We start from the raw sequence: 16,866 nt of genomic DNA on the forward strand, positions 1-16,866 counted from the left end.
ATAGAGACCTAAACCCAAACTATTTTATATAATGACCTAAACCCAAACTATTTTATATGTAATAATGTCTGTGGTGCTAAAGTTCCAGTGCGCTCTGTGGGACGGCCCTGGGGCTGCCCTCAGGTAGGAGGAGCTCAGGGAACATTTCAGGAGAGCATCCTGACCCTGCCCTGTCAGAATGACCCCGCTCCCACAGCCCAGGGACCAACAAGAATCCCTTGCAGTGGTGATCCTGGAAGCACTGGCTTTGCCAGAGTCAGGTGGCTTTGATAAGCAATTTATGGGACAGAGCACAGATGAGGGAGCATTTGAAGCAGGAAGGGAGCTATGAAGGGTACAATAATTCCTTGTGGCTCTCACAGTTTATATGGAGTTTGCAGTGTAGTGCATAATCTTAATTTGTAATCTTTGTGCATCCCTCCAAGCCTTGCCAGGGCAGTCTCTGTGTCTAAGGTTTGTCCATTCCTCGTTCATTTCTTCCCCTTACCAAAAGCTTTGCCATTTGTCCTTTTCCTCCAACAAAACCATTTCATGTCCAACCCGCCTTGGGTTTCCAAGGTCTTCTGTTTCCCTCAAACTTTACTGAATCGTTATTTTATCTTTTCTCCTCCTTTCCTTTCTTTCAGCCGCCACCTTTGTGTCTCCCTTTCCCAGTGCCCTCTGCGTGCTTCACCGAAGCCTCGGTTTCCTCCTCTCCATCCCCTCTCCACCGCTCGGCCGTGTCCTTGCTCCCGGCTTGCCGCGGGCCGCGGGGACACCTGCGGGGACACGGGGACACCTGCGGGGACACGGGGACACCTGCGGGGGCTGCGGGGACACCTGCGGGGACACGGGGACACCTGCGGAGGATGCGGGGACACCTGCGGGGCTGCGGGGACACCTGCAGGGGGTGCGGGGACACCTGCGGGGGGTGTGGGGACACCTGCGGGGGATGCGGGGGCACCTGCGGGAGGTGCGGGGACACCTGCGGGGACACGGGGACACCTGCGGGGACACGGGGACACCTGCAGGGGGTGCGGGGACACCTGCGGGACGTTCGGGGACACCCGCGGGGGTGCGGGGACACCTGGAGGGGCTGCGGGGACACCTGCGGGGGGTGCGGGGACACCCGCGGGGGCTGTGGGGACGCCTGCGAGGACACCTGCGGGTGGTGCGGGGACACGGGGACACCTGCGGGGGGTGCGGGGACACACGCGGGGCTGCGGGGACACCTGCAAGGGCTGCGGGGACACCCTCGGGGGCTGCGGGGACACCCGCGGGGGATGCGGGGACACCTGCGGGGATGCGGGGACAGGTGCGGGCAGGTGCGGGCCCGGCCCCGGCCGCTGCCCCGGCTCATGAATATTCGGGCCTGCCCTCGCCGTGACGTCGCCGCGGTCCCGGGCGGGGGCCGGAGCCGCCCCGGCGCTGGCAGCGAGGGCGAGTGACGGCGCGGCGGCAGCAGCCTCCGCCCGCCGGCTCGCCCGCAGCGCAGCGCTCACAGCCGGGCCGGGCCGGGCCGGGCCGGCGGCCGCCACAGGGCCGGGGATGCGGAGGCGCCGCTGCTGCTGCTGCTGGGGCCCGGCGGCGCTGCTGCTGCTCCCGCTGGGGCTGGGCAGCCTGCTCGCCGCCAAAGGCAGGTACCGGGGTACCGGGGTACCGGGGCGCGGCTCCGAGAGCTGCGCGGGGCTGAGCGGGGCAGAGCCGCCGCTGCCCGCAGGGAGGGGCGCAAAGTTGGGGCGGGGGTCTCTGCCCGCAGCTCGGCGGGCGCGGCTGTCCCGGGGCCGGGCGGGAGGCGCCGCCGCAGCCGCGATGCTGCGGGAGCCGCGCGTCGGGCAGCGGGGCCGGGCGGAGGGAGCGGAGGGGAAGCGCCGGAGCTGCCCAGGCCCGGAGCGGAGGAAGGAGAAGCGCTGTGGGTCCCCCGGGCCGGGCCGGGACTGCCCGCGGTGCCGCAGGTGCGGCGGGGCTCTCGCCGATCCGCAGCGCTCCCGTCTCCCCGCCAGCCGTGCCCCTGCCGAGGGCTCCGGTCGCACAGGTGTCGGCGATTTCTTGCCTCTGTTTGTTTTCTGTCCCCTTGCATCGTTTCCATGCGGTTTAGGACCGGCTTTGGAGCCCCCAAGTTTTAGAAACTTAGTTTTGAGAACTCTGTCTCAGTCTTTTTTATATTCTTTTCAAACGTTTCAGTTGCTCTTATTTTTGTACGGGGCTTTGGTGTTTATTTTATTTGTAAGCATGTGTGTGAGAGAGAAGAGAAAACTTCAGTGTTTGTTTGGCGTTTGTTTTCTTAACAAAACCCCAGCCAACTGCTTGAGCCGTAACTTTGTGAGAAAATTGATTATTTCCGGCAAATGTTATTGGCTTTGTTTGCATGTACGTGTACGAATAGCAGAAAGTGACTGTAGGAAATTAATTGCTCCTTCTGTTACTGACCCAACGTGCCTTGGTGTCCTGGTGGGAATGCCGTGTTTTCTGGGCAGATTAACATACAACGCGTAACATTTTGATGGAGGGGAGTTTCTTTCCTCCTCTTTACTTTCTAATGTAATTCAAGGTAATTGTCTCCTTTAAAAGGACCTTTTCTTAAGACAAGCGTGGGAGGTTTTATTTCGTGGGAGATGTCTTTTAACCTGCCGGCAGTTCATCAGACAAAACGGGGTCGTCCTCGCTGGGCTCTGCTGTGCCTTTCACCACTGGAGGGCTGCAGAGAACATTTTTGGATAATAGAAGCCACAAGCTCCCAGTAGCTGGTGGTTAAAAATAGGCATTTTAATGTTATTTATATTGATATTCGAGTGCTTAAGTTTTTGCTTATTACTTTACATACCTTGTTTCTTAATACTGGGTATTTTCAAAGGCTATAAGGCAGTGTTAATAAATGGGGTTGGATGTCTTGGCGCTGTATGCAGTTAATATCTGATGTGCTTTTTCTTCCTCCACCTGGTTGGTAGAGGGAAGAAAAAAAGGGTTTATTTCAGCAAGAACCTCGTGCTGCTTTCTCCTTGCTCTCTGTTTTTCTTTGATAAGCAAGTTTTAAGTTAAAAAGCATTTTGTGGGTATCTCGTGCACCCATTTGCAAAGCTTGGTGCTGTAACCACAACCTGGACTTGTGGTCTGAAGGTGCATTCTGGTGGGAGATGGAGGTAGGATACAGGAGGTGTGTACAAAGCTCCACACGTGCCCTGAGCATCCTGTTATTTATAGGATCAAAGACGACCAAAGATAATGATTTCAGTTCTTGTCTTACCTCATCTATTTCACTGTGCTCTGCTGCTTCTCATTTTAAAAACAAAACCAAGCCCCCTCCACCTCCACTCCTTTTCCCTACGTGTTTGTGAGGAAGGGGAGAAAGATTAAAGGAGCGGTTCTGGTTCTCACTTTTCTCTCAGTAGAAAAGAACAATTTCTTTCACTAAATTGTTTACTCTGAATGGAAGGGGGAACCTACCCTGCCCCCAAAAAAACAAACTCCCCAAAGTTTTCCAAGGAAAAAGGAATATGAGGCAACATCAGAGTGTTTAGGAGGTTGTTAGTTACAGAACTTAATGTGTGTATTAAAAATGCATACACAATGTGTTAGCTTTGCAGCAGGTTGTTCACACTAAGATGTCTATCATAGGGTACAATAAAAATCACAATTTTGGACAGAAAAATGTTTGCTTTTAAGTATTTTCAAATAGCTTTGCTCCATAAGACAGAGAGGCACACTTATGGTTTATTGGAATTGCCTTAATGATGTCTGGAAATATTGTGAACTGTCTCTTCTTGTCTTCAGTTATGGAAAATAGAATATGCTGAAGGATAAGGTTTGGGGGTTTTGCCCATCATATTCAAAATTCATAGGTCCATGTGGTCACAGACAGGGAGTATTTCAACCTGCAGCACTTTTTGTTTCCCCAAATCTCTGCGTAATGCTTATCTCTTAAGTAATTTATTACCTTATTCTAGTATGTACTACTAAACTACTCAATGAAGTCCTAAAAGGGCTGTCATATCCAAATTTTCTTGTAAGACCCCATTAATTAGCCTCTTAAATGTTACTTTATTTGAACTTCATCATTACCATAAACAGCATTTTAGTCTTTATTTTTAAGTATGGCCGAAAGCCTCTCAATGATGGGAATAACTAAGAATATTTGATTCCAGTTAAATTAATGGCATGGGCAAAACTTGAAGTCTTGGCCATTGCAGACACTTCCAGATCAGTGGAACATTGAGTCCCACTTGGCAGATCTGTGATGTGAGTGCATCAGCTCTGCCTGTCACAGCAGAGGAACAGCTGACCCAGGGAGACAGAGCCAGCGACTGCTCTGTGAGAGAAACCTTACAGCCAGGGGAAGGACAGCGAGGGAGAAGCTTTGAGAACACTCTGGACAGATCCTAGAGTCTGAAATCTTCTGCATCACTCAGCGTTTCCTTGTATTCCTTTCTATCGTAAATAATAATGAAATACTTCTCATTATCAGTTCATAGGGGACATTAAAAAAAAAGAGCCTTTTTTCCAACCTCATTCAAGATACATCAGGAGCAATGTTTGGCAAGTGCTTAAGTCAGAAGATGGGAGGTGAAGCAACTGTGCTTTCTTTTGCTGGTGCTTCCTGTAGCTCACCAATAAACCCCAATAAAGACATGTAAATGATTTCATCTTTCTGTTTCTTTTCATCAATAAATGGAGTTAGGAATCCTTTTTTTTTCTAGAGTGTTTTGATTGAAAAGCAGTTCATGAAGACTGACTCTTGTGTCTCACAGGATAAAAGATTCGTCTGATTATGAAGTCTGGGTGTCAAGATAATGAAATGATTTAGAGGTCTCAAAAGACAGAAGTCAGTATTTGATAGCAGCTTTAGTATTCAGGTATTTCAGCACAGGAGACTGACAACTATATTTAAATTGTCATTATGAAGTAAGAGAATGTTTGCCAGTCAGAATCATATTGTTACCAATTTTAATTGCGTTGCTTGGAAGACTACCAAGACTGGGAACTTAGGAGATTCCAAAGCATATTTTAATTGTAAGCAGAGTGTGTGCCACTTAAAGAACACCCTCCAAGGTGCATCTTTTGTGGCCTGCCATTAAGTGGCTTGTGAGCAGTCAGAGTTGGATCCTATTTTTCCCCTTTGAAGGGACTGGTTTTGAACTCGGAGAGTTGTATCTGTATCTGGACAAGCTAACATGTCACAGGCTATTTTCTTAAGTAGCTACAACTTCTCTCTAAAAACAAGAATCTATTTAACCCTTAGAACTGTTAGGGGAAAACCAAACTACTAGAAAAACAATCTGTAAACAGAAAAAAACAGTTTGTAAACAGGAAATAAATAAATTGTCAACAAATTAGGTTCTTATATGAACTGTCACTTGAGGAGTCCCAGATTTCCACGGGGCAGGTGAGCAGCTGTTCTGGGTACTGCTCCATGCACGGCTCTGTGATGTCTCTGGAGGGATCATTGGGAGGATGCTGCCTGTTCCACTGCTGCAGTGTTGTTAATGGGAGGCACTGTAAAAGCAAACTTGGAGGTGTTGTCTGGGTGCAGTGGAACAATGAACAAACAATCCTTCAGGTGCACAACCAGGATGTTCCAGGAGGCAGCTATGACTGTAGGAGGAGCCATACCAGCTTGCAAAGTGCCCATGCCCTCCATCACCAAACTGATTTTTCTTATTATTGGTTCAACCCCTCTTTATCAAGGGGCTTTGACTGGATAGCTCATTGGTGTGATCTTTAGCACTCCCAGTGAGATATCTGCAGCTGAGGATGGAACACAATTGGTTGAGGTTTCTGTCAGTCAGCCCAGGGGCCGCTCTGTGGAACCAGCTGGGTTTCTTATTTGTTATTTGTAGCGAGTTAATTGCCCAGGACAAGCCAGCTTGTGCTGTCACTGTTGTTACAAAAAGGGACCCCAGTGGTCTTTAACTGGTTTTTAAACACCCGGCAGCTTTGCCCAGTGGATGAGAGTTGTGCATGCTCACTGGGGGCTTCCAACGCAAAATTCACGATGCCTGCAATGCTTCAGTGTTTTGTTTCCTTTTATGAGCTGCAAATTTACCCTATCAAGAAGGTTAATGAGTGGGATCTAACTATTTAAAATGTGCAAGTGTCGATTTCTAAAGTGCACTTTAAGACAGTGCATTCTAAATGCCTTCAAATTCTCTGCTGTGTGCATTTCAATAAAAATGGGTATGTTGATTGGTTATATCTATAAGAGCAAGGGAGTGAGTTACCTCGAGTAAGTTGATAGAACATCATGGATTATAATATGGTATCAAAGTTCAAGTGGCTTCTTGATAAAATTAGCCTAAAGCTCTGGATGTGCATCAGTTAATTTGGTACTTGCTGTTCTCAATAAGTGATATTAAAAAACATTAAAAATCAGCATTTAAGACATATTAAATTTAAGTGGGTTTTACCCCAAATCCTGCTTGATGTGGAAGATGGATGATTCTTAAAATCCATCTTTTAAGAAATTATTTGGGTTTGTGTAAGTCTCTTGTGGTGCTTGGTGGTGCAGTATCCCTGATGCTGCTGGCTTTGTGGCACAACTTGGGTGTGTACAGGATGCTCAACCTTGGCAAAAATTAAAGGGATTGGAAAAGTGGTTCAGGTTTTTTGGGGCCCTTATGGGTCTGAGTAGCCTCAAGATACAGATGGAGTGTGAGTTGACCAATAGTTTGCTGAAGAGCATTGGGCTAGGAAAGATGATTTTTGCAGTTTACCTAAAAACACATTTTGGAATAGAACAGAAGTGTATGTGCTGAATTTCAATTCATTTTAATGTGGCCTCTCTCAGTATTGATTTTAAAGATGGCTCTGCATGGATTTGCAGTTTTCCAGCAGTTAATGCTGTTATTTAGATATTTGGGTTTTGTATGTGTAATCTTGGCCCTCGTTAAATCAATGTGAGATTTGCAGTGTATCTTGGTAAAATTGGAGTTTCATCCTTTGTGTGTTTTCCTATAAATGTAAACAGTTATTTCAAAGCTTTAATATTGTTCTGCTAATAGTTGCCTTTATCCAAACAGGAGGAATGTTTGATTTATCTTTCCTTTTACAGCTTCCTGTGCTATAACTGCTTTCATTGAGCCAATAGAACCGTTCTTGGTCGCCTTTGTTTGTTTGGTTTGCATTTTTTGTTCGTTTTGGTTGGTTGTTTTTTTTTTTTTGTCGTTTTCAAAGTACTTTTTATTCCACTTCAAGCTATCAAGTGCCGTGTTGGTCAGAATGGGTTTCCTGCAGGTTTAAGTGTGGTTATTCTTCCCTGTGCTGCCTGTCAGAACAGCTGTGCTGAAGCAGGCTGCTTGCTCCTTGTCTGTGTTCCAGCCCCATGATCCCTGCCTCGTGCTGGGTAAACACTGGGAGTGCAGGAAAGTCAAGCTGAGAGTGCTGCACTCTCACAAAGTTTCCCTTGTGCTCATTTTGTGGAGCTGTTTCTTGTTGCTGTTGTAAATCAGACCAATCACTTGAAGTTGCATATCCCAAATATGGAGAGTACTTGGCTGTTGTTCTAATGGCAATGATTAAGAATGACATTTAATTTACTACTACTGTACTTCGTGTGTCTTAGGACAGTTAAAATGAAGTGGGATACCTTTTATTTCATTTGATGAAAATTGCAGTCAAATACAAATATTAAGATTCTGTTTTTGATCAGCATTCATCTGTCACTCACTTGCTAGCAGACTGTAGTAAGTAAAGTAGGTGAGAAAAATAAACTCTGCTCATTTTGGGACTGATTTCCTAATTTTTTCCTGGGTAGATTCTCTTCCTACTGAATATGCACATGATTATTAACACTGTGTATGTGTTTATATATGTCCTGCATGTGTCTCATCATTATCAGCTTACAAGGATTTCATGACTTTTCAGACACTTGGGTTTTTTCCTCCTGAAACTCCGAGCTTCTGAAATAAGCGACAAAGAAAATTTAGCCTTTTATCCTTTAAAAAAAATAATAAACCCTACCTTGAATGTGAGGGAGAAGCACAAAGGTCAGAAAGGTAAATCACAAAAACTGACAAAGGAAGTAATGAGGGTTTCCCTCATAAGTTGGTGGTCATTTTTGTCTCACACCTGGCTCTTGGAAATGCAATAAAGCGTGACTGTGGCTGGAAATTATTACACCCCTTGCCTGTACCGGGCTGCACATTTGCAGTAATTGGGTTGAATTTTTTGGTTGAGAGAGGAGCTTGTAAAATATGAGTTGGTGGAACTAAGTTAAAGTCATTGGTGAACTCTCCCTCACAATTTCCTGTGTGATGGATACTGTTGGTTTCTGATATTTGGTTTGGAGTTAGTTTCACAAAGGTTACCAGCGCAGGTCAGTCTGTGACAGAATGCATTGGCAGGTATATTTGAGGCATTTCTGAAAAAACTGTACAGCAATCGTGTTTGAAGGGTGATTTTCCCTTTTCCTTATGAGAGCTACTTTAAAAATTCCTGAGCTATAGCTGAACAGATGGTATTTGCCATTATTGTCAGGCTTAGATCTTAAAAGTTCATTTTTTCTTCCTTAGTTAACAGAATTTTAAATTTGTGTTGAAAAAGGAAAGCTAGAAAGATGTTAAATGTCTGATTTATACTGAACTGCCTTAAAAAGTCAGCCTTTTGATAGTGGTCTTTAAACCTGGCAAAGCTGGACTCAAACCCTTGCTTTGGTGTCATAAAGGGAAAAGCACTGGCTACTGAAGCCAGTTGTAGTTGGTTTCTGTCTTTTTCTTGCTCAAAAAAAGCATAAAGACTGTGTGTATAAAATTACAAAAGTGCAATTATTTCAGTGTTCTGCTGAAGCAAACGGCACAAGATTAGGCAGAGTTATTGAGATGAAATAATTTGAAGAGAAGCATTTTGAGGTTTATTTTGAGAAACTAAAATAATTTCCTTTTTTTGCTTCCTCTTCACTCCTCCTTTAATGGTGGTCTTTGGTGTCATGGGATCTGTGGGACTGTTCCAATGGCTGCAAAAAATAATCGAGAAAAACACGTCTATTTTCAGTAGGCTTGTATTACCATTCAGCTGTCCATCTAAATTTGTAGGGATTCACAAATCAAAAAGAGCTGGAGCTGCTTGTGAAGATCAGCAAAAATATCTGAGAGAGGATATTTTTGGTGGAAACAACATGACCTCAAAAAATGTCAGGCTGTTTGTTGCATGTTTGACTTTCTAATAATAAAAAATGTTAAGATATTTTCTTCCAATGCGTTTTCTTTTTAATAACTTAGATCTATGTAGATTTGACTATAATGCCTTGAGTTAGAAAGTACTTCAATTTGAGACCTCCTAAAAGAGATAGTTCCCTTCTAAGTTCAGGGGAATATTTACTTTTCCCCCCCCTCCATTCTGCAAAATACAAACTTGTCTTGTTTTCCAGTCTCAAAGAGTATTTATTCTGTAATGTAGAGTGGAATTTACTGGGGGATAAATCCTAAAATGCTGTAATGATTTCTTAAACTCTCAGTTTGAATGTGGAGAGCTAAATCCATGCACGATTTGGCTTAACCTTCTTTGCAAACACTTGAACCTGAACAATAGAAATGCTTTCTGTACAGAATGAGGCTGTGTACTTATTTTGCACAATAGAGAGCATTTATTTACAGCAAGATTAACAGAGGAGGAAAAGTAGTTTCATGTTTTGATAAGCAAAGCAGTTGGCAAATCAAGTTTTGAGGCTTTAAGGCTTCAGTGCTTTCAGCACTGCAAACCCAATGGAGGGACACAGCCACGAGCCTTCTCCAAAGAACTCAGATTGATGGGAAAACATTGAAATTCTGTAAACTTTTGGGTGTGTGGCCTTGACTGTGTTTCAGGAAGCAGTTCTCATTGAGACCACAAATTCTAAAAATAAGTTAGGGCAAGGGAATAAGGTCTGTTATAGAAATTTAATTATAGACCAGCTCCTGTTTCATTGGAAGCTAATAAAACCCAATATATTTTTGCAAGACTTGCCAATATTGGCAGATTAGTGGATTGAAGGGTAAACTGGGACATAGCAGGAAAATTAATTTTAGTCTGTGTTTAAGTTCACTTTCTACACTAAAATACCTTCTACAAAGTGCTGACTGTAGCATAGTTGTAAAGGATTTTTGAGATTTTTGAGTTTATCTTCGTAAAATGTGTTCTGGGTATCTTTTTGCAGATCTTATCTAACCCAGTTCTCTTAGGCTGAATGCACATCTGAGAATTATTTTATATTCCACATAAGCAATTACTCTGATATAATTTATGACCTGCTGACCTTTTTGCTTTTCTGCTGCAATGATTATAATGAGTTTGTTGAACAAGGAGGAAATTGAAGGCCAAATGCACAGGGGAGTTGAATCACCCAGGAGCTGGAGCAGTCTGGTGTAATCTGTGGGCAGGGAGCTGATTGCAGTCTTTTCCTGGGGATAATGTGCAGATCTCTTTCTCAGCTATTGTTGCAACACAGGAGGAGAAATTGGAAGATGGGGATCGAGGCAAGCAAGGAAATACACAGTGGGAACTCCTGGAAAAGCAGTGGGATGCTACTTGAAGATTATTCTGCGTTGTTCTGGGCAGCACTAACAGCTGTGTCAGTCCCTCCTCACCGGGGAGGGAAGGGACAGGAGCCTGTGGGACATCACCAACTACTCTTGGTTGGTTCTCTGCCTCATAAGAGATGAATTACTTCTAAGGCTCTGGAGGCTGGGGGACTGAACTGAAGAGCTCTGGTTACAGAAAAACAGTGTTTTTTTGTTTTTTTTTTTTTTTCCTGGTTGGCTTGTAATACTTCAGCTGGTTTCATGGTTTTTATTACAAGTTAAATGTCAAGTCTCAGATCTAAATGTAAAAGTAAGATCTCTGTAAACTTGGCAGTATTTTTGTGATGCATATTGTTATAAATGATCAGCCAGAAATCCAAATTAATAAATGTGAAAGATTTTATTTTCAAAACCAAAATAGGGTCCTCAAAACCCACAGCCAAAGAGAGAGGGTCGAGCCCGGGGTCAGCACTGGGTGAGCCTGGATCCGACCTCTGTCACACCAGATCCCCCTCTGTTCTCCAAGGCTGTTTTACACCAAGGCTGTTTTATACAGTTCTTCATGCCTGAGGCAGAGGTGCCCCAATTTCTTTTGTAACCCCACATATGTGAGAGTTTCTGTCAGAACTCAGTGCATCCCTCTGGGTGTCCAGAGCTGCTGGGACCCCTGCCAGGGGCTCAGAGCCCAGAACGCCTGGGGGTTTGATTGTGACCCCTGGAGCAAATTCAGTGTGACTGGTACCAGTGGTTTGTTTGGGTTTTCTTTTTATTTCTTTTTCATTCAGAGTGGACATATTGACTTTGTTCTCACTATACTAAACCTCTACATATGGTAATGGTTCACCTTTCCTGCTAGAATTCTTGAACGACTGTCTTTTGTGAGTTTGGGCTTGGTGTTTCAAAAGCATCTACGTATCAAAACCTTCTTCAAATTGAGGGAATTGTTCTGGAGTGTAAACAGGTAGTAACTTTGTGGAACTAGCTCAAATTCCAGGGAAGTTCTCTGTGTTCTTTCTTTCCTTTGCCTTTATAATAAGGGCAAATAGATTTTAATTTTTTTTTTGAGTTTTTGCTAAGGGTATTAACTTTTGGATGAGATAATCTGCTGAAGTGCTTCATTTGCATAACGAATTACTAGAATGCAGTATTGATTGCTATTCACTGAATAGCTTGGAAAGCTAATTAAAAATTATAATTGACTTTATTCTGCTTTCTCCTGTTAATGTTTCCCTTTCCTGTCAAATTGTAAAGTTGGTTTTTGTCTTCAGTGTTTGAAAACTAACCTGCTTTCAGCACAGTCAAGAGACTTTTGCAGCCTGTTCTGAATTGTTCAGGTGCAAAGTTATGGGTGAGTGGGCTGAAGTCTCCTGGGGCTTCTTGATACCCTCTTGGTAACTCAGGTAAGTTTAAAGACAGATTGTTTGCCTATTTCACAGCCTCTTAAGATTAGAGAGTAAGATTTTTGTTGAGCAATTTTAGAGAACTAGAAAAGAACCAAAATGTTGATTTATTAAAAAAAAAAATCTTTACATATGTCAGTATTGTAAATATCTTTAAAAATCTTTTCTTGAGCAAATTGCTGCCTGACCAAGTGATGTGGTTACTGTTGATGTGCTGAAAAGTGTCTTCATTGCATCAGTTTCAGCCACCGTTTAGTTTAACTAATGTTCTGTAACAGGAGAAGATGACAGAAATAACGCTATTGTCCCTGTTCCTGAAGTCTTTGAGGTGAATATTGAGTGGGTCTGGGAGGGTGTACCAGAAAGTCTTGCTTTGTGCTTGCAGCTCAAGCTTTCCCCTGTTTCTGGAAAATGCTGTTTAGCCCACCCTGACATTGTGACCTTCTCTTTTCCCCAAGGTGACCACCTGGGAGGGTGAACCTGTTCAGCTGCAAGTCCTTTCAGGCAGGGACATGATTCTTGAACCTGCAGTTCAGAGAAACTCAGCAGAGTGTTTTGCACAGGACACCACTTGCATTCCTAACTCATGCCAGGGGATTTTTGATTGCATCCTATGAGAAATATCGAATACCATGGAGCAATCGATAAGGATATTAAAACAAAGTGGAATATGTTAAAATAGCTTTTGCAGGTAGAGAAAAATGTTATTGAAAGACTGAGAAGGCAGTTGATTTGCTCAACACTGAGCATAAGATGCACACTGTTGGGTGGACAGGGTTGTTTCTTAGCATGGTGCTTCTGAGGAGAAGATGGGTTTTGAAAAGTCTCATCAAACTTTATCAATGTTCATTGTGTGTGCTTTTTGTAGTTCCTTGTGTTGTACTCAAACATCTCATACAAAATGTTATGCCAGCAGCTGAGGGAAATGAGTTAGTTCAAGGTTAGGCTTACTTTAAGTGTATATATTGCTGCTTAGGATTTAAATTTATTTGTCGAATAATTTGTAAGAACTCTACCCTAAAGAAGGATTTTTTGTGCTGTTAGCTCTTTTTAAATGCATTTGGCACACTGACTCATGAAAAAGTTTACCATTTTAAGTTGACTTCCTGAAGAGAACTGTAACATGATATGAGCACTTAAGGAAATTGAAAAAACAGCTTTAAAAATATTATGTATCCTTGCTGCATGCCTTGTATCATTTATGTGTATGTACCCTGCATATTCTGAAGAAATTATTGTATGTGGAGTCCATTTCCATTTTGTAGAGCAATAGATTGGTTGGCTTTATGGCACTGTTCCTGTGAATGAGAATTGAATGAGAATGGTGCATTTTTTAACTTAAATATTAATTTGTAATTTTTGCAGGCAAGATCTGTAAACAGTTGAAGCACAAAAAATACAAATATGTTTTATGCATTTCTTAATGACTTGTTGAAAAGACACGCTTTTTGACTTAAGTTTAATGTCTGTCTCTTTGTTATACATTACTTGTGGTTTGTTCTGTAATCAGATGGCTTTTGGGGATTAATATGCATCAGATTCTAATCCTTTTAATTATGCTAGCTAATGTATTTTCCTACTTTTTCTCCTTCATTGAAGTCAGCAGGGTGGCTTGTAAATGAATGTGAAAGTAAAGAGATCAAAACTGGGCTTTCAGTTGGGAAATAATAACAGTGCATATTCTGCAGATCAGGACTAGTGTGCCAGGCAGTACAAAACTATGTACTCTGTCTTTTTCACAAACCCATATTTCACAATGAGATGACTTTGTACGAGGGTTTGCCTCCAAATGTGGCACTGGGAGGAAAGGAGGCTCTGGGCTAAGACATGGCTCATGAGACACCACGGGTTTGCTCCTTCATGGCTCTGGGTGGAGGGATAGAATGTAAGAAAATGAAGATAGTGCAGAAAGTAATCTCACCCCTGAGGAGGTGCAGCTGTACTAATTGCCAAAGATTAGGAACAGGCCTGCCCTTAACAGGCCACAGCTGTGTCCAATGAGGATGAGTGCTCTAAAAGAGCGGGTTAGCTGGGTGAGGAGGGAGCTGGAGTTTGTTGGCTGTGAGGAGCTGCCCATGAGACATCACCAAGACGGTATGGGACCTTTCCAATGAGATTACAACAGCTCTGTGAGATTCCAAGGACAGGATTTGTCTTGAAGTTTGTTTTCCTTTGCCGCTTATTCTTCCTGGAAGTGGCGTGATGCCTTTTCTATTTGCAGGGCTGCTCTTGGTTGAGAGGTGAGCCCCACGCTGTGACAAGGACCTTGTCACCTGTTCTGTGCTCCCAAGCCAGAGCTGTCCCCTCTGTGCAGCTGAGTGAGGAACAGGCTGGAGTGCAAGGAGAGCAAGCAGTGCATGCTGTGTGTGGAGCCAGAGCTCAGCTTTACCGGGCTCCTGTTGTTCTGTGAATCATCTCTGAATTCTCTCATGAACCATGGTAGAAGCACCCCTGTCTTTCACTCTCAGCTCTGCTGTTAAAGCAAAACAGCTCCCTTGCTTTTGAGTAGTGTGCTGAAAATGTGTTTCCCCCTAAAACTTCAGAAGAAAACATCTTCCATAGCCCAAATATCCTGTCCCAAAAGTTTTAGTTAGCTTGGAGGTACTCGGACCAGATGGTTCTTTTCTTGATTTCAATTTTCTCTCCTCTTGCTGTCTTACAGTCTCTGGCTGTCCTTGATGGCACACACTTCAATGCCTTTGAGATGCAGTAACTCAACTGCACTTTTAGCCAGGATGCAGAGACTGAGCTGCAATGCTGGCACAGTGGGCTTCTAATCCCAGGCTACAGGGACTGTCCTTTCCCTCTGAGTTATGGACTGTTCCTGTGAAACACTTTGCAACTTCTTCATTTTTTTTCCCCAATATTTTGGTTGTTTGGCTTGTGGTGGGGGTTTTTTGTGGGTTTTGTTTCTTTTTTGGGAGGATTGTTTGGTTTTGTTTTTGTTTGGGATATTTTCTGGTTTTTTCCTTTGCTGACTCTGGTAGCTCTTAAAGAATTCTTTTCCCCTTGCATTATGTTTTATTGAGACTGTTAGCTATGATAAAGCTGATTTATTTATTTATTTGATCTCAAGAAGACAGTGTGTACACATCTTTCTGGTTTGCAGGGCTTTTTAAGATTATTTATTATTCTGAGCATCCCCACACTATCTGAGAAATAGGGCTGTGGTTTTTTTGGTTAGCTCTGATAGCAATAGTTGCACTTTGTTCGTTAAACTAAACTACAGTATGACTCTGCATTCCAAGGATAATTGAAAAACCTGGTTGTGAAAAATGCTAATCACTTGTTTTTAAAATTTTAAAAGTTTAATAGTAATAAAATGGTTATAAAAATAGTAATACAATTAGAGCAATAATAATTTGGACAGTTTGAATTAGGACAATATGAGACAATAGAAACAAAGAGCTACAGATGTCCAGGTACCTAATTCTGGGCAGCAGGAGCCCAAAAAAGGACCCAGGTTAACAGAGGATTAACCCTTAAAAACAACAGCCTGTTGCATATTCATACACCTCATACATGATGCATAAATTCCATTCAAACACAGGATTCTGTCTGGGCAGTGTCAGCTTCCTCCTCTGAATCCTGACAGCACCTTTGAGGTGGGAAGAAGTTCATTTCTTCTGATAAGAGGGCAATAAATTCTTTTTCTCTGAAAGATTCAGGTGTCCTGTGGCTGCTATCTCACTGCAAGTCCTTTCTTTAAAGAAAAGTATCCTACAGAGCATAGTTTCTATTTTAACATTTTTTATAACCTAAAACTATATTTAACACACTACTTAAGAGAATTAATACAGCATCACTTTCTAACACAACACATATAGTATTCATTTTAATATTTGAGAAAAGCCAATCATAAAATACATGCAATTTTCACGCTGGTGGATGCTGCTGCAGTTACTGATTTGTGATGTGCCATTGCAGTGTGCACAGGCTGGCATCCCTTCCCCTTGTCCCCTCAGTGTCACTGAGGTACCTGAGGCCAGCAGGGTCCTATTTGGTGACAGGGAGGCCTTGTCCTCCCCAAGGCAGGAATGTGCAGGCTGCCATGCAATGATTATGCCCTGGCTGGAAATTGCTGTTCAGGGCATTACAAATATTTTTCTTTGGCTGTTGCTAATTTTTCCTATCACCCCAATTTATCTTTAAGTTTCTCCTCTAGCAAAAGCATTGAAGGAGCCTCAGAAAACAGAGATGGGAGAAAATTTTTAAACTTTTTTTTTCCCCAGGCAGAACACTTTGGCTCTTATCTCTACTTTCCATTTGCGTAGGTTTTTATTTTAGCATTTCTAGCTACTGTAAAATAAGGATGTTATTTATAATAGGTGTGAAATTATAGATAAGAAGAGTTTGAAAGGGGAAAAAAACCACCCACCAAACCCCCAAAGCAGGCCTATATTGTAATACAGATGCTACTTATATTTGCATTTGGTGTATTTAGGCATAACAGCCAGACTCTTGGCCTTAATTCTGAATAAAACAGTTTTCTCTTACTTTATTGGCTAGGGAAAGTAAGGAATTGTTTGTTTGAGTTTTTTAATTCTTCTCCTTAGAAATTTTATATGAATTAGGTTTTAGACTGCATAAAATGTGTAACTGCTCTTATTGATTTTTGTCCCTGATGGAATAATGGTCATCTCTCTTCTTAGCTGGTCTCCTGAGATTCTGTAGGTCACCGAGTAACATAATAAAATCAAACACAGACACATTATCTGTTAAACTATACACCATGAATAGAAAATGAGCTCTGAAGTGACTCTTTGGTCTCTTCTGTATTTTATTTTACTGCTGACTTTGTTCTTGTGGTTTGTGTGGGTTTTTTAAAATATCATGGAGTATTAATATAGAAAAAACAGTAAATGACAGAAACTACTGATCAGATGGAAGTTGTTATATTAGGATTAGCTGACATAAAATATTAATTATAATCTAATTGCTTGCATTCATGTGCAAAAAAAAAAAAAAAGAAGGGAATCGGGATAATGTCTCCAATGTTT

General features: G+C 42.7%; 1 protein-coding gene across 5 annotated transcripts in view; it reads left to right on the forward strand.

Moving 5' to 3' along the window:
* The first annotated feature begins 1,394 nt into the window (after positions 1-1,394).
* CLSTN2 (calsyntenin 2) overlaps positions 1,395-16,866 on the forward strand; it is a 346,915-nt gene continuing 331,443 nt past the window's right edge. For all 5 annotated transcript variants that reach the window (XM_077183656.1, XM_077183657.1, XM_077183658.1 and 2 more), the window contains exon 1: positions 1,395-1,615. In XM_077183656.1, the coding sequence (XP_077039771.1) occupies positions 1,528-1,615 (88 nt within the window). In that variant the 5' untranslated portion in view covers positions 1,395-1,527. The remainder of the gene's footprint in view (positions 1,616-16,866) is intronic.

Source organism: Agelaius phoeniceus, chromosome 10 (assembly GCF_051311805.1).
Source record: "Agelaius phoeniceus isolate bAgePho1 chromosome 10, bAgePho1.hap1, whole genome shotgun sequence".
In the NCBI taxonomy this organism is placed as follows: domain Eukaryota; kingdom Metazoa; phylum Chordata; class Aves; order Passeriformes; family Icteridae; genus Agelaius; species Agelaius phoeniceus.